Source organism: Humulus lupulus, chromosome 2 (genome assembly GCF_963169125.1).
Source record: "Humulus lupulus chromosome 2, drHumLupu1.1, whole genome shotgun sequence".
NCBI classification, from domain to species: Eukaryota; Viridiplantae; Streptophyta; class Magnoliopsida; order Rosales; family Cannabaceae; genus Humulus; species Humulus lupulus.
The window spans coordinates 68721783-68746821 of NC_084794.1; the positions used below are offsets into that span (position 1 = coordinate 68721783).

The window sequence follows — 25039 nt, forward strand, 5'->3', positions numbered from 1 at the left end:
ACGGCTAGTGGTCACGACCACCTTCAACCCCTAGCTGCAGCCAGAACGTAAACTTTTGCCCACATAGTCCCATGGCCGCGACCTGTGTTAATTTTTTTCTTAAAATTGGTTTTTTGAATGTATTTTTTAATAGGTTAATACAAAAATATCATATCTTTTCTATTATTTAAAAAATATCTTTTTTGAAATACAATATTTTTGTTGTTTGAGCTTTTAAAAAAAATATTTTCTACAAAGATTAAAATTAAAATTTAAAAATAGGCTAACTAATTAATTTTAAATATTTTAATAGAATTAAGTTATTAGATATTTAAGAATTTTTTTTAATATTTGATATATTTTTTAAAACTGATATTTGAAGATATTAATATCTTATTATTCTATGGATTTTAATATTTAATTTTTTTTAAATTTGAAAATTTATTGACTAGATATTTTTATAGATATATGAATATGTTTACTTGTTTAAGATATTTTTTAAGAAACAACAGATGATATTTGTTTTAAAAATTTATAACTGGTTAGATTTTTAAAATTATCATGTTTTTCAAACCAATTAATAACATATTTTTTTAATAAATAAGATTTAAATTAACTTGGTTAATTGTTGATAAATCCTATTTAAATTAAATTAATATTTTTTTAAATGACCTAAACTAAGTTGATTGTTGATAAATTAAATTTAAATTAACTTTGGTTAATTGTTGATAAATTTTATTTAAATTGACTTATTTATTTTTTGTAAAATTTAATTAATTCAAATTTTGGATAAATTCTAGAAAATTAATTGTGGTATTTTTGCAAATGAAATAAATTGTGGTATTTTTGCATAAATTCATAGACTTGCTCATATAGTAGCATGATTAGGTCCATCCAATTATAATATGTCCGTTTGCACTATATGTGGTATTTTTGTAATTGAGCTTAGATGCATATAGTGACTCATATGTTTGCTTAATATATGAATTTCCCCAAATAAAATATTCATAAAATGATAGGTTTTATTTGGGCCCATTAGAAAATGTAAAGTTTAAATTATTATCTTGTGGGTGGTTCAACTTGTGAATGCTCACTTGCTTTGCATGACTATAGTGAGCCTAATCAATTAATAAAAATTAATAAAACGAAGGTTTAAATTCCTATCTTTTGGAAATTGTATGGAAGTATGAGGGCCTTAGTAGTGAGAATGACATACTAGACCCAACCCTCCTCCATACAAACCCAATTGTTAAGGCTCATTTGCGTGAGTTGGACTTAATTGTATAGGTTCATTATAATAGTTAAACCTAAATATTGATTATCAACTTAATTCTAATTTAATTGAATTTTTTTCAATGTGACACTTTAGAATTAATAGACAATTATAGGACTTTGGTTTTCAAATTTTAATCTTATAATTTTTTGGAGAACCATAGTCATTAATTTTCGAGAATTAATAATAAAAATACTATTTTTTTTGGTAAATAATGAGCTTATTTTAAAAATTATATTCGATCTCCACTGTTAGTTTAACAATGTCAATAGCTTAATGAGGCCTCGAGACGCTTTGATTCGTCCCCCTACGGAAGGTGTTCATTAGTTATTTTGACAATGTTAGATTTCAAAAGATAGATAATTATAGGTCAAATTCTACTAGACTCACCCCTACGGTGACTACTAGGACTAAATCTATTGATTATTGAAACCATGGGTCTAGCTCATAAAATAAGAAATTTTGCTTTCCTGTTTTGATCGAATAATAGATTGTTGATAATAGTGTCCATTATTAAACAAGTTTACAACTTCATTAACTAGTGGTATTTTTGACTTTCGCCAACTGGGACAAGGGTATCATAGATTAGTTAAAAACCTAAAGAAATAGAGATATGATTATTTTGATATTTTTCTCATATCTTAGATATTTTTGGTATATGTTGTGCTATTTCTTGAAATTTATGTGAATAGAAGTTTTATTGAGCAAATGTGATTGAGTTCTATTTTTTTGATAATTTGTAGTATCATTATGGCTGTTATACGTCCTAAAATTTAGCACAAGCCTTTTAGACAACTCGGGTACAGTGGGCTAGCCAAGGACTATAATGGATGATCCGCAAGTTCATATTTCCTCTATAAGGGTAACGCGATTCCCCAGGTAAATAGCACGAGCTGATGAATACAAAGCAATAGGCACGATCTGGAAACACTTAAGAAGTAAAGTATCCAAGACACGAGCTGATGCTATGTTAGCTCGGGGTACGCTAAAGATCTGCCATGTCCATGGATCTTTGTAAACCTGGATACGTTATATAAATGTGCTTGATCAGACATTGCATGTCCGTTTATCCCTGAATTCCCGGACACGTAATATAATCGTGCCTGATCAGACCTCACATGTCCGATTATGCCAGATGACCCATGATAAATTTTACCTAATGATTAGCCTATACCTTAATATAAATTGTAATATTCATCATTAGTGAGGGACATGTCACACGAGGGATTTGTATTCACGTGATGACCCCAACGCCTACCCAGGGATTGTTTTTCTATAAATACCAAGACCTTGGATAGGGGGAGGGGTTGGTTGTTTTCTGTAATTCAAATACTCTATCAAAATATAGAGAGATATACAGTAATAATACAGACTCGTGAACCAGGGGGATTTTAACCTCCGAACCACGTAAAAAAGGAACAAGTGTTCTTGATGTTTCATTTCTAGTATTTTTAAGCCTCATTTCCTTATTACGGTTTATCATTAAGCACTAATCCATCTCAGCTATTTACGTAATTTATTGTTGGTGAAAAACTACGTCAACAGTTTGGTGCATTCATTGGGAGCTGTAGATTACTGCTATTGTGAAAGATTCAGATCAAAGTTCATCATGGTGGTTACTCGCTCAAGGCATGGTAATGAGACGGATCAGCCTGGTGGGCAGGAGGCTCACCATACTGCTATTTACAATGGACAAAACCCTGAAGTCTAGCAGCGGTCGGGAAAACAATCGATAGGCCACGGAGACACCGGGAGTTTAGCGTCATTGCCGCCGAATCCGAACCCGGATTACTTGATTGCGGTAGAGTTGGAAAACATGCATTTAAGGAGCCATTTAGCCAAAGCAAACAAACAAATCGAGGAGGTTTTGGCTCGGCTACCCCCTCTTGCAACCGACGTTAATGTTAGAAAGAGGCAAGGTGGGACTCATAAGTCTCGCTGGGATAATCGACCTAGGTCAAGTCGGTCGATTAGAACCTCGACCCCGAGTTCTGCGCCCATGGCGCAAGATCACCAAGAAGTCCCGTTTGATGGCTTTCCCAGGGGTCATCGGAAAATCAGCCAATCGATTAGAACCTCGACCCTGAGTTCAATAACACCATCGAATGCACCTGGAAATGCCCACAGCAACCCACAAAGAAGTTCTAGGGAAAACTTGCAAAGACAGCATGTTCCAGCCAACCTCCCTGTGCCACGATCAGATCGCCATACACAGAGAGTCAGAAATGGCAGAGCAGAGCGACCGCGGGCTAATTTGGTCCGACCTATCAGGACAAGAATTTCCTCGCCAATTAGACATCCCTCGTCGCCCATAAGGCATCCAACACCACCTCGTTCCGCTCGAAATGTTCTTACCTATGGGGACAGCAGGAGGAATCCTCCTCTCGCTACCCCTACTTATGCCCTGCGAGCACACAGAAATGTCCCAAGTCCTCATCCTCAACCGTAAGCTCTAAGTTTCTCTAATGGAAGTTATTGGACGGAGGGCCATCAAAGTGGTAGGAATGGTGCAGATTTGAGAAATCAGTTGAGTTCGGCTTAGAGCCTTCAGGTTGATCCACCAACCAATCTACGAGATCGCCTGAATTCTCAAAGGAGAAATCCAGCTCTTGATGGAGTCAGTGGCACTCACCACGAGGGAAGTCCTTCCAAAGTACGTGATAACAGGAATGTCCCACCAAACCAAGATGGAGCTTGGAGGGACAATAACTCGCCAAACGCGTACGACCGAATAGGAGCTGTTGAACAGCCCTATGGAGCCAAGGAAAACACCCTTGAGAGGTTAGCTTAGATGGAGGAGCTGATGAAAAGACTCCTATCAGAGAAGGAAAAAGACGAATATGACTCAGGGGATGAGCTCGAGATTTTCTCCCCCAACATCGCAGCAACAACATACCCGCCGGGTTTCAGGATGCCCCATTTATCAAAATTCGATGGAGATGGAGATCCGTTCGACCACTTTCGAATGTTCAATACCCTGATGATGGCCCACAATATCGGGCCTAAGTTGAGGTGCTTGGTATTCCCTTCGACTCTGGTCGGGCCGACTAGGCAATGGTTCAATAAATCAAAAAGCATTCTATCAGCTCGTGGAAGAGCTTCTCCGCTGACTTCAATAGGGCATTCCGGGCTTCTCAAGCGGCTTGCATCAAGGTGAACTCCCTTGCAAATGTAAAGCAGGAGCCCAGAGAGCCTCTGAAAGCATATTTGAGTAGGTTCGCAAATATTGCTGCGCGAGCTAGAGACGCGGACGAAAGTTCTAGGTTCATGGCGATGAGAATAGGAATTCTTGTTGGGGGCGACCTATGGAAGGAAATCCAAAGAAAGGGCATCAACACCATGGATGGGTTCCTGAACAGAGCTGAAAGGTGGATCAACTTGGAAGAGGCACAATCTTCGATCGCAGGAACCAGCCAAGTCCCTGCCCAGCCCGTTGGAGAGGTAACGGATGTTGCAGCTACGGCTCAAACCGTTACCTAGAATAAGCAAGGGGGAGGTAGCAAGAGGAAGGGAAATGGTGAGGGTGACCAAAACGGTTCAAAGAAAATCAAGCCCGTGGAGAAGTTCAAGCCGATCTATGCGACTTATGTTGACCTCACGGATACTAGAGAGCGCATTTTCTTGGTGAATTCTGCCCGCCTTCCGTGGAAAAAGCCGGAGCCTTTAAAAAACCAAAGGGTGAAGAGAGATCCTTCAAAATTTTGTCGATTCAACAATGACACCGGTCACAACACCGACGATTGCAGGCACTTGAAGGATGAGATCGAAACACTAATTAGGGTCGGACCTTTGGCTCAATATGCCCGGAATCGAGTAACTCCCAGTCAGCTCGCTGGACAAAACATTCCATCAGCTCCCGAGGCCCCAGCAAATCAGACTGGAACTCAGGTGAATCAAGATACCCCTCGTCCAATAACAGGGGGAGAGATAACCACCATCTCCGAAGGCCCTCATCTGGTTGGCATGAGCAGAGGTGCCCAGAAGAGGTATATCAATGAGCTGAGATCTCACAACGGAGTTGAGTTTGTCCTGGAGCAGCGTTTATCTAAGCAACAACGATTGGAGAAACAACCGTTCAGTTTTACTGAAAAAGATGCTAGTCATGTCCAATTCCCACATAATGATCCTCTAGTCATAACCGTCCAGCTCGCCAATCGGAGATTCAGGAGGACACTAGTGGATGATGAAAGTTCTGTAAACCTACTATTCAGGTCCACACTGGAAAATATGGGATTGTCTGTGACCGAGCTGAAGGCAACCTCTATGATGTTGTACAGGTTTTCCGGTGAGGGATTGACCGCTATCGAAACAATCAAGTTAGTGATAACCTTGGGTGAAGGACCATGAAATGTTTCCAAGCTTCTCGAGTTTGTGGTCGTTGATTGTCCGACCACGTACAATGCAATCTTGGGTCAACCTACGTTGATGGCATTCGAAGCCATAACATCCGTCCGTCACCTTGTGATCAAGTTCCCCTCATCTGCGAGAATATGCACTATCTGAGGCGATCAGCTTGCTGCCAGGGAATCCTACAACAATTCCATGAACGGAAAATCACAACCGGGCAATAAATGATGGCCATACAGGACGAAGGCGAGGAATCCCAGGAAGCAAGGGCTGCTCCTGGAATGGAAGAACCTTAACAAGCCAGTGGCAGGGATACTACCCCGAGGGATGATATCGATCTGTGAATAGGCGAAGACAGATCTGAGCTCCGAGCTATTGATGAACTCGAAGAAGTAAGCATCGATCCCAGAGATGCTTCAAGAATCGTTAAACTCAGGAAAAATCTTGGCGATGAGAGGAAGGCGGAGTTGATAAATTTTTTACAAGAAAATCTAGATGTATTCGCCTGGTCTCATGAATACATGGTAGGGATAATTCCGAGTCTGATCATGCATACCCTGAACTTGGATAAGAGCGTGCCTGCGAAGTCCCAGAAACAAAGGCGTCTAGGTACAACCCGAGCTGAGGCCCTGGAAGAAGAAGTAGCTCGACTATTAAAATGCAGGTTTATTTGCGAGGCTAAACCCAATCTGGGTTGCGAATCCTGTCCTGATCCCAAAGCCAAATGGAAAGTGGCATACCTGCATCGATTTCTCCGACTTAAACAAAGCTTGTCCCAAGGATTGCTTCCCATTGCCAAGGATTGATCAGTTGGTGGATCCCACCGCAGGGCATGAGCTCATGTCCTTCAAGGATGTGTATTATGGATATAACCAGATCATGATGAACCCCGCGGACCAGGAACACACTAGCTTTATGACTCCAACGAATGTTTACTGCTATAAAGTTATGCCCTTCGGTCTGAAGAATGCTGGGGCTACCTACCATCGATTGGTCAATAGAATGTTCGCTGATCAGATCGAGAAAAACATGGAAGTATATCTTGATGATATGCTAGTCAAGTCTAAGACTGCCGATAACCGTGTTTTCGATCTGAAGGAATGTTTTGAAATCTTAAGAGATATAGCATGAGGTTAAATCCCCAGAAGTGTACTTTCAGTGTGGCATCAGGAAAATTTATAGGATTCATAGTCAATACCAGAGGGATAGAGGCAAACTTTGACAAGATCAGATCGTTACTAGAAATGCCTTCGCCTAGGTCACGTAAAGATGTCCAGAGTTTGACTGGAAGAGTGGCAGCCCTTAATCGGTTCATTTGCAAATCCACGGATAAGTGTTTGCCATTCTATAACCTGCTCCGGGGAAATAAAAAGTTTGAATGGACTGAGGAGTGCGAGCAGGCGTTTCTCGATCTAAAAACACATTTGGCCGAGCCACCATTATTGTCTAAACCAACGGCGGGGTAGCCCCTTTTTCTGTATTTAGCTGTTACGGAAAATGCAGCTAGTGTCGTATTGTTCCGAGAGGAAGACCAGGTTCAAAAATTGGTATATTATATAAGAAAAAGACTTCTCGAAGCTGGATCATGGTATCCCTTAATGGAAAAGATAGCTTTCTACCTTATTATAGCCTCCGGAAAACTTAGACCGTACTTCCAATCCCATTCAATCCACGTCATGACCGACCAATCTTTAAGGTAGGTATTGCAAAAACCTGAAGCATTGGGACGTCTCTTAAAACGGGCAATCGAACTCAGCCAGTTCAAAATAATGTACATACCACGGACTATGATCAAAAGCCAAGCCCTGGCTAATTTCATGGCTGAATGCACTTGATTTCAGGAGGAGCTTTTGAGAGAACCAGATAGGCGTTGCAGAGAATCTTCGTGGACGGTTCATCTAAAAAAAATGGGTCCGGAACTGGGATCATTTTGATCTCTCCAGAAGGGCATCGGTTCCACTACCTGCTAAGGTTCTGGTTCGAGGCGTCCAACAACAAAGCCAAATACGAAGCTTTATTATCTGAGCCTAGAGTGGCGAAGGAGTTGAAGGCCAGGGCCGTCCAGCGCTACAGGGATTCCCAGCTCGTGGTAAACCAAGTGTCAGGGGAATATCAAGTGCAAGGGGCCAAGATGGCGGCTTACCTAGCAAAAGTGAAGAAAGAGCTGTCAGAATTTGAATATGGCCTCATCGAGCAGATCCATCGCGAGTAGAACACCAACGTTGATGCTTTGGCAAGACTCGCTACCTCCAAAGAGGCCGAGACTCTGAGCATAGAATCGGTGGAATTCTTGGAAAGCCCAAGTGTGGAAGGAAGTTCGGTGGAGGTCAAGATGATAGACACCAGGTCGATCTAGATGACCCCCATAGTTGAGTTTCTTACAACAAGGAAATTACCTGACGAACGAAAAGACGCGAGAAGGATACTCTATCAAGCTCCAAGATATATAATCGTGGATTGGGCGCTGTACCGACGTGTCCATTCCTTGCCTCTTCTATGATGTGTTATGCCAGAGGAGGCCAAAACTATTTTACAGGAGATGCATGAAGGCTCCTGTGGGGACCACGCTGGGGGGCAAAACCTGGCCTAAAAAATATTAAGGTAGGGATATTATTGGCCCACTTTATCAAGGGATTCCATCTCCTATGTCCGAAAGTGTGACAAGTGCTAGCGGTTCGCCATAGTCGCCTGAGCTCCACCTGTCGAGCTAAAAATGATCTCATCCCCATGGCCATTTGTGGTATGGGGAATCGATTTAATAGGAGCTTTACCCATAGGAAAATGAGGAGTTCGCTATGCAGTAGTAGCCATTGATTATTTCACGAAGTGGGCAGAAGCTGAGCCCTTGGCAACAATCACCTCGAAAAGAGTCCTCGACTTTGTAGTCAAGAGTATTGTGTGCCGGTTTCTGACTGCCCAAAAAGATTGTATCGGATAACGGAATTCAGTTCAATAGCGATCTCTTCACCGAGTTCTTTGAGAGGCATGGCATAATTAAGAGTTTCTCTTCAGTGGGCTACCCACAAGCCAATGGGCAGGTTGAGGCCGTGAATAAGACCCTCAAAACAACCCTTAAGAAGAGATTAGACGAGGCCAAGGGAGTCTGGCCTGAGCAGCTCCGACAGGTACTGTGGGCGTACTGGACCTCCCACCAAACTTCTACAGGGCACACCCCCTTCTCCCTGACTTTCGGAAGTGAGGTCGTCCTTCCCATCGAAACAAGGATAACCACGCACAAGATCCAACCATTCAACCAGGAGTGGAATAGTGAGTTGCTCAGTGCATCTCTCAACCTACTTGATGAAAAACGAGAAGATTCGCAGCTACAGCTCGCACATTACCAGTAAAAAATCACTCGTTATTTTAATTCAAAGGTTAGGAGGCGTATCTTTGGTTTAGGCGACCTGGTACTCCGAAGGGTCTTTTTGGCAAGCAAGGATCCCAAAGACGATGCCTTGGGTCCGAGCTGGGAAGGGCCCTACCAAATAGTGGAGGTCGTACATGAGGGAACCTTCAAGTTAGCTCGGCTTAATGGAGAAACAATCCCATAGACCTGGAATGCTATACACCTAAAGAAGTATTACCAATGAAGTATTATCTATGTAAGGCTTAGTTATAAAAGCCGTTTAATTTAAGAAATAAAAGAATCATTTTGTATTTCTTGTCTTTCATATAGTTTCATCTATGTGTTAGTTCGGATGATAGCGTTTGTCCAAAGCAACCAAGAAAGTTCACTTTCTGATTACTTGGGGGGCATATAACCCGAGAAGGATTAAAACTTGGAAGTTAGTAAAATTGATTAACTAGTGTTTTTTCTAAAAAACGCGAGGTGTCAACAAATCTAGAATGAACTAAGTTTTAAATCATCAAAAATCCTGGATATAACCAGGTACAAAAATATCCTGGATACAACCAGGTCCGAAACTTGGAAGTTTGTAAAATTGATTAACCAGTGTTTTTTTCTAAAAGACGCGAGGTGTCAATAAACCTAGCACGAACTAAGTTTTAATTAAATATCCTGGATACAACCAGGTCCGAAACTTGGAAGTTAGTAAAATTGATTAACTAGTGTTTTTTCTAAAAAAATGCGAGGTGTCAATAAAACCTAACAAGGACTAAGTTTGGAATATTCAAAATCCCGGATATAACCGGGTCCAAGTCCTGATACTTAACAGGTAGGATATAAATCAACATAAATTTTGGTTATAACCAAATTTAAAATATCTATCCCGACCTAAAAGTCATTTCCTTAGAATTTGAATGTACAAGTCATGAACATAAGAAAAAAAACCAAGGAATAGATAAAAAAAAAGTAGATATTGGAATTATAAATAAATTGTCTTGAGGAGAATAACCTCGTACCGAGCCAAAACAGCAAATGTTTACAAAAAGAAAAAAAAATGTAAGGTAAACAAAGGCAAAAGAAAATCAAGCCCCTCCAGGGCGCTCTGAGGACGTCACCTCCTCGATCTCCTGCTCGCCAGCGGTGGAGGCTTCCCTAGTCTCAGACTGCTCTTATTGAATCCGAGCCTTGAACTTCTTGAGATTGGGATCCCACACTTCAGAGGCCAGGAAGGAGAAGTTGCCGTCCTGGTTGAAGGCCCAGCAATGGTACAACATGCTCTCCATGGAGGTTAGTGAGGCCACCTTCTCCTCCTTAGCAGCAGTCTCGGCCTCCAATTGCTTGGCTTTGGCCTCTGAGAGCTTGGTTTGTAGAGAAGCCAGGGCAGCCTTTGCAGTCTGCTCGCCCTCTTGAGATGTTGCCAGAGCAGCCTTGGCGTCTAGCTCACCTTGTTGAGTAGTTGTTAGGGCAGTCTGGATGGCAGTCAAGGTCGTTTGAGCAGCCTGGAGCTCGGCCCGAAGCTCGTCATTTTTGGCCCTGGCCCGAACTATTCTTCGGTGCTGAGCCAAGACCACCTGCAAAAAGTAAAGAAGCAAGTTAGACAAGCGCTAGGATAAAATCAAAAGAGTATATTTAGCTAAGGAAAGTTGGCATACTGTAAGGTTCATCCCCAGCACGGACTCCATAACGTTCTCCGGGCTCCTCTCCTCGACCACCCTCAGGTCCTTCGGATTGGCCTTGTAAAAATGCTCCATTGTATGGCTAGTCGTCTCATAGAGAGTCCCCCGAAAGGTGTCTGGGATATTCTCCAAGACCTGGGCATTGACCGGAATATGTACGAAGGCAGTGGGGACGACTGGCGCTGGGGGATTAGCTTGTGTTGTCTGATCCTGAGCAGAGGTGGATGGAAATCGGGGAGGAGGTGGTGGCAGACCCCTTTTGTCTTGAGCAGCAGCAGCTAGAGTTGTTGAGCTTTGGCCTTTCCCCTTAGCTGGGGATTCGGAGGTCATTCCTACCGCGAGGGTCAATTTCTTCGCTGGAAACCGGGGCTTCTTCACGAGTGGCCCCGAGCTAGATTTTCCCTCCTGGAAAATCACGCAGATGTCGAGAACCCCTTATTATGCCATCTCCTCGCTTGAAAAAGAGTAAGAAAGGACGTTAATATACAAACAAAGTCATTAGTTTACATAAAATGTATATACGGTATAACAAAAAGTCCTACCCTCCGAGCTAGAGGAGGAGTCTATTGCCACAACCTCCGGCCTCGAAACCGCTGCGGGAGAGGGAGAGCCTAAGTATACAATTTCTTGGATTAGGGGAGGTTCAAGCTCAGGTTCTATCTCAGGGCTGGACTCCTCTACATATTGCCTGAGTCCAGGGGCAAGGATACCTTGGCGAAGGGAGGCCCACGACCTAAGGTTGGTTCCATACTCTTCAAAAAAGACCAACCTAAAGGATAAGGTGTTGTCTACAACTACGGTCCCCCTGGGATTGCCCATGTCATGATGTAACACTAAGTGATCCACACACTAAAGCAGGGTTATGTTACGGTCGGGGTCATTAGGGTGGTGATGTACAAGCTGGCTTGGGATAAACCTAACTAGCCTAAGGTCGGCGACAACCCTATCTAGGTCCCTAAAGGGATATGGGTTACCTTGGCCGTAGGGGTCGGCTGCTGCCCTCGATGAAGCTCGCTCTACATCAGGGTCCCGAGCAGCCTTGGGAGCTCACCTCTTCCGCACGAGGGGCACCTCATCTTCTTCTTCCTCTTCGCCTTCGTCGGCTTCAGCACCCCTTCGGGGATGGGCGCTAGCTCGCGGACAACCGGGAAGTTAGCCCGAGTTCTTCTCAAGGCCACAGTCTGACCTTTGGTAATTAGCTTACATGCCAACATTGTGTCATCAAACATGATCTGGCGGTAATCCTTCTTGCTAGGCGGTAGCCTCGAGAGAGTATCGTATTGACCCCCGAGGGTCATAGATTTGGCCGTCCTCGCAGAAATGGCTGCACGAAGATAGTACTCAGTTAATATACACGCGAGAAGACTCTAGATACGATGAAAATAATTACACGAGCTAAGAAAGGAAAAAATACTTACGAGGACGGTTGAATTATCGGTGTTCGCAGTTGTGAAACCCATTAGACATAAAGAATTGATCTTTATAGTTGTTGGGACGGCTGGGGCGAGTTCGGGAATCAAGTCAAGTAGTAAAACCCATCAGCTTGCCCTTGTTGATCTGGGCTAGCCTTGAGGCAGAAAAAGTAGAGAATGTCCGCAGGGGTGGGGACCTCCCACTCGTGCTTCAGGAAGAGGTACTTCAACCCCGCCAGCAGTCAGTACGAATTCGGGGGGAGCTGAAATGGTGCCAACTTCACGTAATTGAGGAAGTCGATGAAGTATTGATCAAGGGGGAGGAAGGCCCCTGCCTTTAGGTGCTCATCACTCCAGGCCACGAAGTCGTCCTAAAGTGGAGCGCTGCTTCGCTCCCCGTCAAAAGGAGGTCGGGAAATGAGGACGCCAGTCTCGACCTCAATGTTGTGGGAGAACATTATCTTGTTGATCCTTCCTTGGGTCGTGATCTTGGAGGCTATCCTCTCTGCCTCGAAGAATGCATCAAGTCCGACCACAACCTTCTTCTCCACCGCAGGGCCGAATTGAGGGATAGGGGATTTTGGGGCGACCTCCTTTCCCATGTTGATTTGTTGGGACGATGAGACGGCTGAACTCTTCTTGGGAACATTCTTCTTGGGCACCATCAGATTGCCTGGCGAACAAGAGCGATGGAACACTTAGTAGGCGGCCTAAAATTGTTATAAAAGCAAAAAAAACATGAAGGAAGGTTGAGGTTTTTAACGCATGAGCTGAGGTAATCTCAGCCGGTGGTGTGATGCCACGTGCTAACTATACTATGCGCCTGGGTTTCCCAACAGACCTCTGATGTTTAGGGATCTGTGTGTCAGAAAATCAGGCCGCTACCTTCCGTGGGGGGCAGTTTAGAGAAAAACCACCCAAGAAGCGTAACCCCTAAGCAACCTAGTTTCGAATCCTAAAAACTTTTCATCTTCTATATCCTGAATGGGTATTTCCTAAACTCCCCCGTAAATTACTCAGGTTTACCCAAAAATTACCCAGTTTTATGGATATCACAGTTCTAGAGGTATTTTTAAGAACTACTCAATAAATCTAAGCCGAAGCATGTGTGCCAAAAACATTTGGGGAATAATCTAATATGGACTACGAAGAAGTGCAGATAGGCATGGTATATATATAAATAAAAAAACCAAAAACCTGTAAAAGAAGAGTTTCTTAAAGACTAAAAGGCTTACAATATGTTCTTTAGTTAAGAGAAGTAGACTTTGTAAGGGAGAGTTCCTGGAAGACTCCTAAGCGACTGGGATTTTGAGGTTTTTTGCAACAGATGGTTTTCGAATTCTCCTGAGAAAGAAGAAGGGTTGGAAATACAGAAGAGAGAAAATGTGGAAAGATTTCGAATGAAAGGTGTTGAATCCTGGAAATTGCCAACCTTATTTATACGTAAAAGGCATAAGGCGACGTGGACCGTTTGATCAAACTAGTGCAAGATCCGAGGATAATGTTTCGAAAGACGAAACAGCGGCAAAAAGTTGGCCAGGCCATTAATGCAATCCTCGAAACCCAAACAGACGCCAATCACGGCGTTCCGCGTGTCCAGTACTCAAGTAATGGGCAAAACCTGGATAATTGCGACAGAAGTCTAAAAGTCCCCACCGTGTAAGTCAGAAAATGACGTCATAGGGCATGAGCAGGGACTTGGGGGGCAAATTTATGTCCTGAAATTCAACACGAGCCTTTTAGACAGCTCGGGTATAGTGGGCTAGCCAAGGGCTGTAATGGATGATCAACAAGTTCATATTGCCTCTGTAAGGGCAGCGTGATTCCCCAGGTAAATAGTACGAGCTGATGAATACAAAGCAATGGGCACGATCTGGAAACACTTCTGAAGCAAAGCATCCGAGACACGAGCTGATGCTACGCTCAGCTCGGGGTAGCCTAAAGATCTGCCATGTCCATGGATCTTTGTAAACCTGGATACGTTATATAAACGTGCCTGATCAGACATTACATGTCTGTTTATCCCTGAATTCCTGGACACGTAATATAATCATGCATGATCAGACATCATATGTCCGATTATGCCAGATGACCCATGATCAGTTTTACCTAATGATTAGACCATACCTTAATATAAATTGTAATATTCATCATTAGTGCGAGACAGGTCACATGAGGGATTTGTATTCACGTCATGATCCCAACGCCTACCTAGGGATTGTTTTTCTATAAATACCAAGACCTTGGATAGGGGGAGGGGTTGGTTGTTTTCTGTAATGCAAATACTCTGTCAAAATATAGAGAGATATATAGTAATAATACAGACTCGTGGACTAGGGGAATTTTAACCTCCGAACCACGGAAAAAAGGAACGAGTGTTCTTGATGTTTCATTTCTAGTATTTTTAAGCCCCATTTCCTTATTACAGTTTACCATTAAGCACTAATCCATCCCAGCAATTTACGTAATTCACTGTTGGCGAAAAACCGTGTCAACTAGGACTGGGCATTTTTGAGATTGGGCCGACCAAATCGGCCAACCCAACCCAAAAATGGGCCGACCAAGCCCAACAATTGCAGGTCGAAGCCCATTCGGTCAATTAATGTAACAACCCGATTTTAATTGGGCCGGCCACGGCCCAATACAATCCTAACCCATACTACCCAACCCAACTCGACCACCTACCGTAAACCCTAAATATAATACATATTACATACATATAAAAGATAAACACATTAGACACCCCTGCCTCCCTTGCCTTCTCTTATCTTTGGATGCAGCACCAGTACTCCAGTCTAGACCAGAGTTCACACATTGGTCCACTCCTTGGTAAAGCTCCACTAGCAGGCGAAGCTCACGTCGTTGTTCCACTGGTTCTCCAATCCAGCAGGCGAGCTCACGTTGTCATCGATCGGTCCACTGGTTCTCCATTCTAGCAGCAGGCAAGCTCACGTCATCGTCATCGGTGAAGGTGACACGGTGAAGCTCCTCGGCGAAGCTCCAGCTCCAGGCGAAGCTCCTCGGCGGCACGAAGCTCTAGCTCTAGCTCTCCAGGTATATATATATATTATATATAATGTAATATATTATCTGAATATATATACGTATATTCTGTATATGTATATGTATTATCTGTAATATAAGTATATATATAAACTAATGTATTATAAGTATATATATATAAACTAACTGTTAAATGTCACTATCGTTTATCTGTATATATAGAGACATTTTATTTCTTTTTGAATATTAATATCTCAGTGTACGCGCCTTAGTAATATAAACGTGTATAGTATTGGTTTCTTTTTGCTTTGAATCAATGATTGAGAAGGCCATATATATAGAGACATTTTTGCTTTGATCAACATATAAATTCTCAGTGTTTGTTTTTTGGTTGCACCACCAATATTAGCTGCATATATATATATATATATTTCCACTGAAATTTATAGTATAAATAATAAGAAAATATAGCTATAGACTCGTTGTTTCCACCACTAGTATGAGTAGTGAAATTTAAATAATGTTCTTACTTTATTGTTTTTTATTTTCAATGAGTGTTTAAATTTGGTTTTTGAATTGTAGACAACAAACTTAAGGACAAAGCGACAACAAAGGAGAAGACCAATGCACCCATTGCAATTGTTCATTGATGGATTGAAGCTTTATTTTACTCTATATAAATTTCTATGAACTATCTACTTACTTTTATGGATGATTGTAATGATTTTAAGACTTGTATTTCAAATTTGGATGACTGTAATATTTAAGTTGTTAAGCACTAACTAGTAGTAGAAACTACTAAGACATATTTTCTTCATTTACATTTTAATTTGATCATCTTTTCTACATTATTGTTTGAATTTTGAATAGATTTTTTTAAATGGGTTATAACCCAACCCAACCCAACCCAACCAAAACCTTAATGTAATTAGTAGGGTTGGGTTATATATTAAAAATGTTTTAAATGGGTTAGAATTTTCTAGGCCGACGTAATTGGGTTGGCTCATTCAAACACCCCCAACCCGGCCAACCCAACCCATGCCCAGCCCTAGTGTCAACAGCTGTGTCTACTCCCATAATTTCTCAACTTTCGATGGAGAAACTCATTGTAGAAAACTTCCTTAAATGGAAGCAAAATATCAACATTGTGTTGATTGGTGACAACTCCAAGTTCGTCATGACAGAGGAATCACTACAACAATTTTGAGTAAATATTACGTTAAGATATAGCACCTTTTTTAAAGTGTTATTAATGATTTAGCTCTAAAATATTTGGGGAGAAATATTTAGCGCCAAGTGAATTAATGGCGCCTTTACTTTTCATTTTTTTTATTATTTTACACAACACTCTCATTCTGAATATGGGTTCTCTCTAAACGCCTAAATCCCTTCATTCTCACCATTCATTTCATCGATTCTCTCTAGCCTCCATGAGAGAGTGCTCAAACCACACGGCGTCGTTCTCCTCCACCGACGGTCAGATTGGTCTACTCCAACATCACGAAGTCGCTCTCCACCCCATCGGCTCGACTTAGCAAACATCAAAGGTACTCTTTCTTGTCCTGACCTCACTCTGGTAATGGTTCCTACTCTTCAGTAAATGAGAGAGAGCCCTAAGCCGCTGCCCTCTCCTCCTCTCACTCCTATTCGTTATTCTTCTTTTTCTTGGAAGAATAGGTGACGGCGCCTGGCGGAGGCAGAGGCAAAGGCGAGGTCACGGGTTTGACGATGCGTGGGTCTTCTTCTCCTCAGCACACGACGGAGGCGAGATCTGGTATGTTTCCTCTCGACTTATTTTTGTTGTTGATGGTTGGTTCATGGTAGTCGAAGCCTTAGAATGGGGTATTTTAATTACTGTGTGTTTAATAATCTTATAGGTTTTCTTCATAGTATATGTTTTGTCTTTCATTTTAGTTATTATATGTGGATTTTTGAATATGAGTATGAGTTTAATGAAGTTTGAATCTGGGTGTTGTTCTTCTTTCCTAGTCACTCATTCCATTGTCATCTTTCTGGCCTCCCTCCCCCGTTCCAAAACCTCACCATTCATCTCTCAGTATTGCTCCATCAATTTTGATTTCTGCAATTTTTTGTCTCATGTGTATATATAACTATAATATTGTGATTATTTGTGGGAATTTTGGTTTAAATTAGGGATTGAATATACTGTACTATGTTTGAAGCAAGAAAGAAAGTTTGTGATGATTTTTTGTTCTTAATCTGATTGTGGTAATAATTTTTGTTTTCAAGTTCTCTCCCTCTTAATGTAATCTGTCATGATTTTTAGGCTACACTTTCCTAATTGCAAATGTTGCAAGGGTGAGAGCCTTCTTTGGATGCCCAGTTGATGAACGCAAGGACTTTCTGCTGCAGATGATGTATAGTCCTCAGGACTGTTGAGGTACTTTGTAAAATTGCAGATAAGTGAGTCTAGGCTTCAAAAGTGATGTTAATTTAACATACCATAGTTGCAGCAAGAATAAAAAATAATAATAATTCAGTGTAACAAACATTTATAGTTTTTTCAGATGACTGTGTTCGGTTGTTTTGATTATCAAGTTAATAGATAGAATCATTTTCTAGTTGATGGCTGATGATACTTTAAACTCTTGTTCATTCTGAAACATGAATCTGGGCTGTTTTTTTTTAATATTAATATAGATAAATGTGCCTTGACAAGGCTTTCTTTTAGAACATAAATACGCATGACTTGAGTCATATGGTAGATAATAGATATGCATATACATATTCACAAACAGTCCACAGCACAAACAAGCAAATTATATATGAGCCAGAGCCTCTGAATCTGGATTGGTTCCATTCTCCTTAAGCTTCTGAATCTGGTAACTGACAGATTGTTCCTTCCACATGTCTTTGTCCAGATAAGTCTCGTAAAAGGTAACTTCACCATCTGTTTTTGCAGTCAAAGCAGCACTGCTCCTAGTTCCATAACGACCCTGCAGATAAGACAAAATCCCATGTTATGAACACTGAATTTTTTTATGGAACACTAACTTTAATGCATGTAAATGCAACTTTTAAACATAGACTGAATGAGTGAGTCAATACTCACCAGTGGGGTGTCAACTTCAACTTTTAAACATATATGTTTACTCTATCTTTATTTGCCAAAAGTGATGCAGTGAGGTGTAAAGTTGTTTATTGTAATCTCATCTTGAAAATTAATTTGGCAGGTAGTTTATTAAGTGTTTGTATCGTTTGTTTCCATTTCATAAGATTCCATCCATAAATGTATATAAGTTATATTTTTGAGTATTGGACAGTCCATAATTTTTTCTATAACTTGCTTTGTTTCTGGGTGTTTCATTCATTTGCCTTGAAACTGTTTTATTAATTTTACTACAAGAAATTTTTTGGGTGATATTTCTACTAAAGACCATAAGAATGCCCAATCGTAGTGTGAACAGAATTGAAATGTCCTTGAAGTAACCATAAGTATGGCATGATTTAGATTTTCAATTCTTTTTATCTTAATAGCTCAACCCTTTTGACACTTGCCTGCCTCCTTTATTGAGCGAATTTTCAATTACTTCAAGTGACTATTATGGTTCTAGACCAAGAACTTGATTTCTCTAATGTGTTTTCTGTTTGAATCTTGTAGTTGATCCCTATGGCTTCAATCTTATAGCCTTGTCTCTTCATTGAAGTTATTTCTATCTTTGCTTACTTTCAAAGAAGTAGAAATAAAGACACCAACTGTGCCAATTTCTTCTTTCCTTTCCTTTTCTTTCTTTTAATTTATTATTATTATTATTTTATTTATTAAAATAATATTTATATGGATTTTCCATTATTTATGTGGATTAATGATATAGTTGGTGACCTCCTTACGTTTTAGCCAACCTGTGAAATCTTGAGTGATACCAAGTAATTAACTGGAATTTGATTGACTCTTGAAGTAATATACGTGAAACCTTGAGTCAACCTGTTCAATGAAACTTACATTGTCAAAGAGCATTTGTGATATTGACCCTTCTTTTTAAGACATACAAATTGATTCTTTCTATTTGTGCAACAAAGTTTTGATGCTTGATTAAAACTTACTGTACTGATCTTTGAAATAAGAACAGTATAAACTCTTTACTGTACTGATCTTTGATTTAGGATTAAAATATTTTTTTTGATTTGATTTCCATCTTTACTGTACTGATCTTTGATTTAGGATTAAAAAGTTGCATTTTTGTTATACCAATTTGCTTTTACTGTGTTTTATATACAAGTATGAACAACAGCCCAAAAAATCTGTCTCTTCTGGGTCTGAATGTAGGAGGTGTTCTCTACATTTTCTTTTCTACTTGGCTATTATTAGTATTCATTGAAAGGCTTAGATGGGGATAAAATTGGTCTCAAGAGTCAAGACAGTCCATGGTGGTAAAGCAACTGTATATGAACCTATCATTTTTAATATCTATGTTAGTTCTCTGTTTCTCCCTTTTATGGAATTATTGTTTGTTTGGGATTGGTCAAGCAAAGATTACAACTTGATGATGTAAAATATATTTTGTATTGGGTTTATGAAAGCTGATAGTTTCATAGCTTTTGATAATGTAGCTTTGGTTAGTTTCATAGCCTTTTATTTTGTATTTGATTACCCTCTGATAAAAGATAAGTTTATTTATTTAAATTACAGTTTTGGTTTCGTTTGGTGCTTGTAGTTAATTCTTAAAATAAATTAGCTATTAATGGTTCTGTTTTGAGTCTGAATTATGTGAGAGATAATAATATTGATGTTGTTTTCTCTGTTCTTTTGACATTTTTTTATTATCAATTTTATTATGTAAATTGGTGAACAAATATAATTGATTCTCTTGAACAATCAAAAATGTATTTATAATCTATTTGTGTGTATTTATGTTATTAGTTATGTTCTGTTAGGGTTCATCTATGTTTTGCTATATTTTTATGTCAAATTTTTCTCTGTTTTTGACAGAATTTTACAAGATGGTCAGTGAGGCAGATGAAACTGATCTAAATATACACGTATTGGCTGTCATGCTACCACATTATGATGGCTTGAGCTTGTAAAGAATGCTGCTTAACAGTTCATCAGGTTATACTTTTGTTATTATTAGAGATTGTAAAGAAATAAGAGTTTGTTTATAGCATTGGATTTGACATGTATCTTAGGATTTTAGTTAGTAAACCTCGCACGTATTCTTTCAATGTGTAAATATATGTAGGGAGGGATTCATTTGGTGCGGTTTGCATACATATTCAATTATATTGAATTTGATCAGCCAGATCTTACATTAACCTTACTGAAAGTTTTATAATTGGTGGCCTTGAGTAGTGTTGGTTTCTTTAACTTTTATTGTGCTTGAATGCATTTTTAATTGAAATCAGAAGTAATTAACTAGCCATTGATTCTCATGGTATACTAAAGTAGCATCTTTCTGGTTATAATGTAATGTTATGATCTGAGTCTTTTCTAGTTTCATGGAGAATACTATCATTTATTATTCATTTATAGAATTCTTTTCACAATAAATTTATTGATGTGGAAGAAATTGCTTGCTTTTGGGTGCATAATATAAATTACAAATGACATAGACACTTAGCTATGCTTATTTCTTTCTGTTTTGCAGGTGCACCAGTGTCTGTGAGGTTTGATGGTGGCAGGGCTTGGAAAGGCGAGGTGTAGGCTCGATGGTACGTATTTCTTCTAATCTCTCTCTCTCTCTCTTGTCTTCTGATTTTGTTTTCCCTCATAGGAGCGACAGACTTTTCTAGTTTAATCAATGGCGGTCCCCTATTTTTTAGATTGCGACATTTAAATGATTAGTATTTCCTTCTGTTATGGTGTATTCAGTATTTCCATCTGTTTTCTGTTAATTTTGTTTGCTTGTAGGGTTTGCTTTTGTTTACAGCTTGCCTGCAGCTACATTTTGATCTCTGTTTCAGGCTCCTGTTAGTGGTGTTTTTTATGCTCTGCAACTAGTTTTGTTTTATGTTTTTATGCTCTACATTTTTTATGCTTTTTATGCTCTGAAACTAGTGTACTGCATTTGGAGGAATTGAAATGGCTGTGTTTTTTTATCATTGCTCTCGGTCTGCTTCTAGTTTAGCTGCTGAAGTTAAACTTTTATTGCATCATAGGCTTATCAGTATTAGCAAAAAGAAACTTTCTGCCCAGGATAATCGTTTACTAGCTCAGTTCACTATGTAATTGTTTAGTAGTAAGAGTTTATTTGTTTTGTCTTCTTGTTTAGTTAAATTTATCTATTGCTTCTTTCCCGTTCTTTTGGTTTGTTCATACTTTCTCTCATTTAGATCATTGTACCTATCATTTTGACAGCTGCTTTTTATATTTGCTGGGGATGCCTTGTATGGGTGCCTTCTATATATACTTCTCCTGGCATGTACCTGGTCAATCATCCTGTACACCTTGGAACTCAGGTATAAAGTTTTCTATTCTAAGTTTATTTGGTCAATAAAATGTAATATTACTGCTTTCGTTCAGGAACAGTTCCAAAATGTTTTTCAACCTTTTCAAAATGTGAACACTTTTCTGCATTACTAGAGAGTAGGAAACTATAGCAATGGCTATGTAGATACCTTGGTGGGATTCAAACTTTAGACCTTATGGAAGCAAACCACATGTCTTCCCATTTGAGCTAACTCCCCTTGGTATACACCAGTAATATTATTATTAGCTTGTAAAAGCTGTATATTGGCAATTTGATTCTAGATTTGAGTTAGAAGCTGCAAATCTATTCTACCAGCCAAATGCAAAAGTTGAATGCTTGTAACTTTGTTTGTAAGCTGCCAAGCCCATGAGATGAGCGTAGACTTGATTTTTTTTGCAACCAACCATACTTTCTTTTCTGTCCTATTTCCCCATTGTCCCTGTTAAATTAATTCTTAATTTTAGTTGTCTACTTTGCTTTGTCACAGTTGGCACTCTACATCCTAGTAGCAGGCATTCTTTGCATATACATCAACTACGACTGTGATAGGCAAAGGCAAGAGTTTCGCAGAACAAATGGCAAAGCTTTGGTTTGGGGTAAAGCTCCATCAAAGGTATATGGTTCTCTGAAACTCGTTATTTGGTTCTCATTATACATACAATTTTCTGTATATCTGCTGCTAAATCCTGCATAATTCTTCCCTTTCTGTTTCACAGATAACTGCCACTTACACTACCACAACTGGGGAAACAAAAAGCAGCATTCTTTTAACTTCGGGATGGTACGTTTTCAGGCTCTGCCATGTAAATATGAACTAACTGGATTTTTTTTTCTTCTTGGTTATGAATGCGGGGGGGTGAGCATGCTGTTGTTGGCCTACTTGCTCCAACAGGATGTTGGAAACCTTGAAATGGGTACACTATGTATATAAAATGAGCATTCTAACCATGTGGATGGTTTGGTTTTCTGATAGAGGGTGCTTTCTTCTTCTATTTCTATGAGCCATTGTCCTAATTTGTCAAATGCTAAAATTCTAAAAACAAAGTTCTCTGGTTCACGCAGGTGGGGATTAGCTCGACATTTCCACTATGTCCCAGAAATATTAGCTGCATTTTTCTGGACTGTTCCAGCTCTTTTTAACCACGTAAGTAATTTTCCTTCTGGGGTTTAGATTTGTTTATGTTGTTAGAAGTTGTGTTTGAATTGAATCACTTTTGTCCTGCAGGCTTTACCCTACTTTTATGTGGTGTTTCTTACAATCCTTCTCCTCGACCGGGCGAAAAGGGATGATGATCGGTGCCGATCCAAGTAAGCAAACACAATCTCATCATTTGTTTATGAAAAATTATGTCCCTTAAAAATTGCAAAGGTAAACCTTCCAAATTTAGTTTTTTAAATAGATCCCGAAGTTGAGGTAATTCATTAGTTAAAACTTACCTTACGAGTGCTACTAGTTTATTTGCTTGTATGGGAGAGACAAACTCTGATCATGTTAGTGGTTTCTGGTCCAACAGGTGTAGACAATTTACAAACCGATGCCAGTGTAGAGAAAAATAAATAAGTAGACGAAATGAATAATGGTTTGCGCGTTTTCATACAGATAAAGGCATAAAATCTTGACATGTGATTGTTATTGTAGGTATGGAAAATACTGGAAATCGTACTGCGAGAAGGTTAGGTACAGGGTCATCCCCGGAATTTACTGAGAAAATGTTGCACAAGTGTTTGTTCTATGTTGAGAATGGCATGTATATTCAGCCTTTCCAAATTAAATGATGGCAGGCTGGTATCATGTTGTTGTTATTGTTGTTTTTGTAATGGTCAACTTTATGGATGTTGTATTTCTCTCATCTTCAATGACCAAAAACTTTTCTTGTTTAGGAAAATTACTATAAAGTTTTGTTTCTATTTTTCATTTTTGAAGTAAAAATTGTTCAAGATTATAAAACTTTATTATGTTATGCTTTCAAACTTAAGTTAGAACTAAGATCTCATGAAGTAGACACATTTATGGTTTGAATTAGTTATTGTTTAATGTAATACTTATGGTTTATCAATCTATTGAGAATTACATTTTATGATTAATTTTGAATTTTTTTATCAAAATACAATAATGAAAATCTTTTAATTAAAAAAAAACCATATAAGTATACTTATCAAAATAAAATTTAAAATTTTATTACTATATGTTATGATTTAAAAGCATATTATAAGCGTAAAAAATCATTATGGTTTATATAATATAACAAACTAAAAATGTTATCAAAATAATCAAATGTAACAGTTGAAAAGTGTTATGAAAAAAATACAAGATTAAACTTCAAATTTATAATCAAAAACTCTATCTAAATGTTATTATTTGAATATTATAGCACCTAAAAATGTGTTATTGAATAGTTTAAGATAACACCGAACATAACATTCAAAAAATGTTATAGAAAAGACTGGACTTTTAATAACATGGGCTACGCTAGCATTTTCAGAAGTGCTATCAATAGTCCCAGATAGCACTTTTTAAGTGTTATGAATACTGTTTTTTCTTGTAGTGAATCCCAGGAAGTTCCAGCTGAAGGAGCTAACAAGTCTGCGAGGGATAAGTATGAGCGTTGGTAGGCGGCTAACAACAAGGCGCGGTACTACATGTTGACTAGTATGGTTGACACTCTAAAGATAATGATGGAGAATGTCGAGACAACCTACAAAATCATGGATCAGCTCCAAGACATGTTTGGTGCCAAGTCAGCGTAGACTCATTTTGATGCCACCAAGAAATAGGCCAATGCTCGGATGGCACAATCTCAACATGTTTGTGATCATTTGATCAAAATGACAAACTACTTTTAGGAAGCTGAACTGCATGGAGCAACAATAGATAAGGAAACTCAAGTCGGCTTAATCCTCAACAGTCTCTCTCTAGTTTTTCTGCCATTCACCACCAACTATGTGTTCAATAAACTCAACTATGGTCTGATGTAGCTCATAAACGAGCTTCAAACTTTTGAGTCTATCATGGGTGGATCAAGTAAGGGAGGAGAAAAGAAGACAACTAATGCTGCTTGATTAGTGGTGAAAAATGCATATTTATTGATTTTAATGGTCAAAATAAATCAAGTTTAATTAATATTTTCATGGAATTAATATAATTTATTTTATAAATGAAAATATTTGATTATGATTTAATTTATTGTTATTTTGTAGGAATTAAAGTTTCATTTTGGCATAAAGAAAAAGAAAGAAGAAAGAAAGAATCAATACTGAAAAAAGAGTTGAAAAAAATGACATTTTTGAAGGGAATTAGGCCCAAAATGAGCCCAAACAAGCCCAAGGCCAAGCTTGCCACCATCTGGACACGTGGCACGCCTCTATTGGTTGCAATTTGTCAACACTTTCAGCCGCCTTTCAGCCCAATTTTTGTGGGTTTTGGGTCTTGCACCTTTCCACTTTGAGCTCTTAAGCTCATATTTTGTGGTGTTTTAGAAAAATGGCAAAATGCCCATTAACTAAAATAGCTAGGTTAATATTAATACTAAGATTTGATTTTTCAAAATCATATTTTATTATTAATATTTCAAATT

At 39.2% G+C, this 25039-nt stretch overlaps 1 protein-coding gene across 1 annotated transcript; it reads left to right on the forward strand.

Moving 5' to 3' along the window:
- The first annotated feature begins 19278 nt into the window (after window positions 1-19278).
- On the forward strand, window positions 19279-23350 carry LOC133814376 (7-dehydrocholesterol reductase-like). The gene is made up of 11 exons (XM_062247342.1): window positions 19279-19327; window positions 19988-20078; window positions 20643-20661; window positions 20906-20971; window positions 21053-21161; window positions 21353-21453; window positions 21952-22077; window positions 22181-22245; window positions 22527-22608; window positions 22690-22772; window positions 23104-23350. The coding sequence occupies exons 1-11, from the start codon at window positions 19279-19281 to the stop codon at window positions 23168-23170; spliced, it is 858 nt and encodes a 285-aa protein (XP_062103326.1). The 3' UTR covers window positions 23171-23350.
- Window positions 23351-25039: the final 1689 nt, after the last annotated feature.

Coding starts and splice junctions, on each gene's coding strand:
- LOC133814376 (XM_062247342.1), top strand. CDS start 19,279: ATGAACAACAGCCCAAAAAATCTGTCTCTTCTGGGTCTGAATGTAGGA. Junction 21,162..21,352: donor ATTGCATCATAGGCTTATCA/GTATTAGCAAAA, acceptor TCATTTTGACAG/CTGCTTTTTATATTTGCTGG. Junction 21,454..21,951: donor CTGTACACCTTGGAACTCAG/GTATAAAGTTTT, acceptor GCTTTGTCACAG/TTGGCACTCTACATCCTAGT.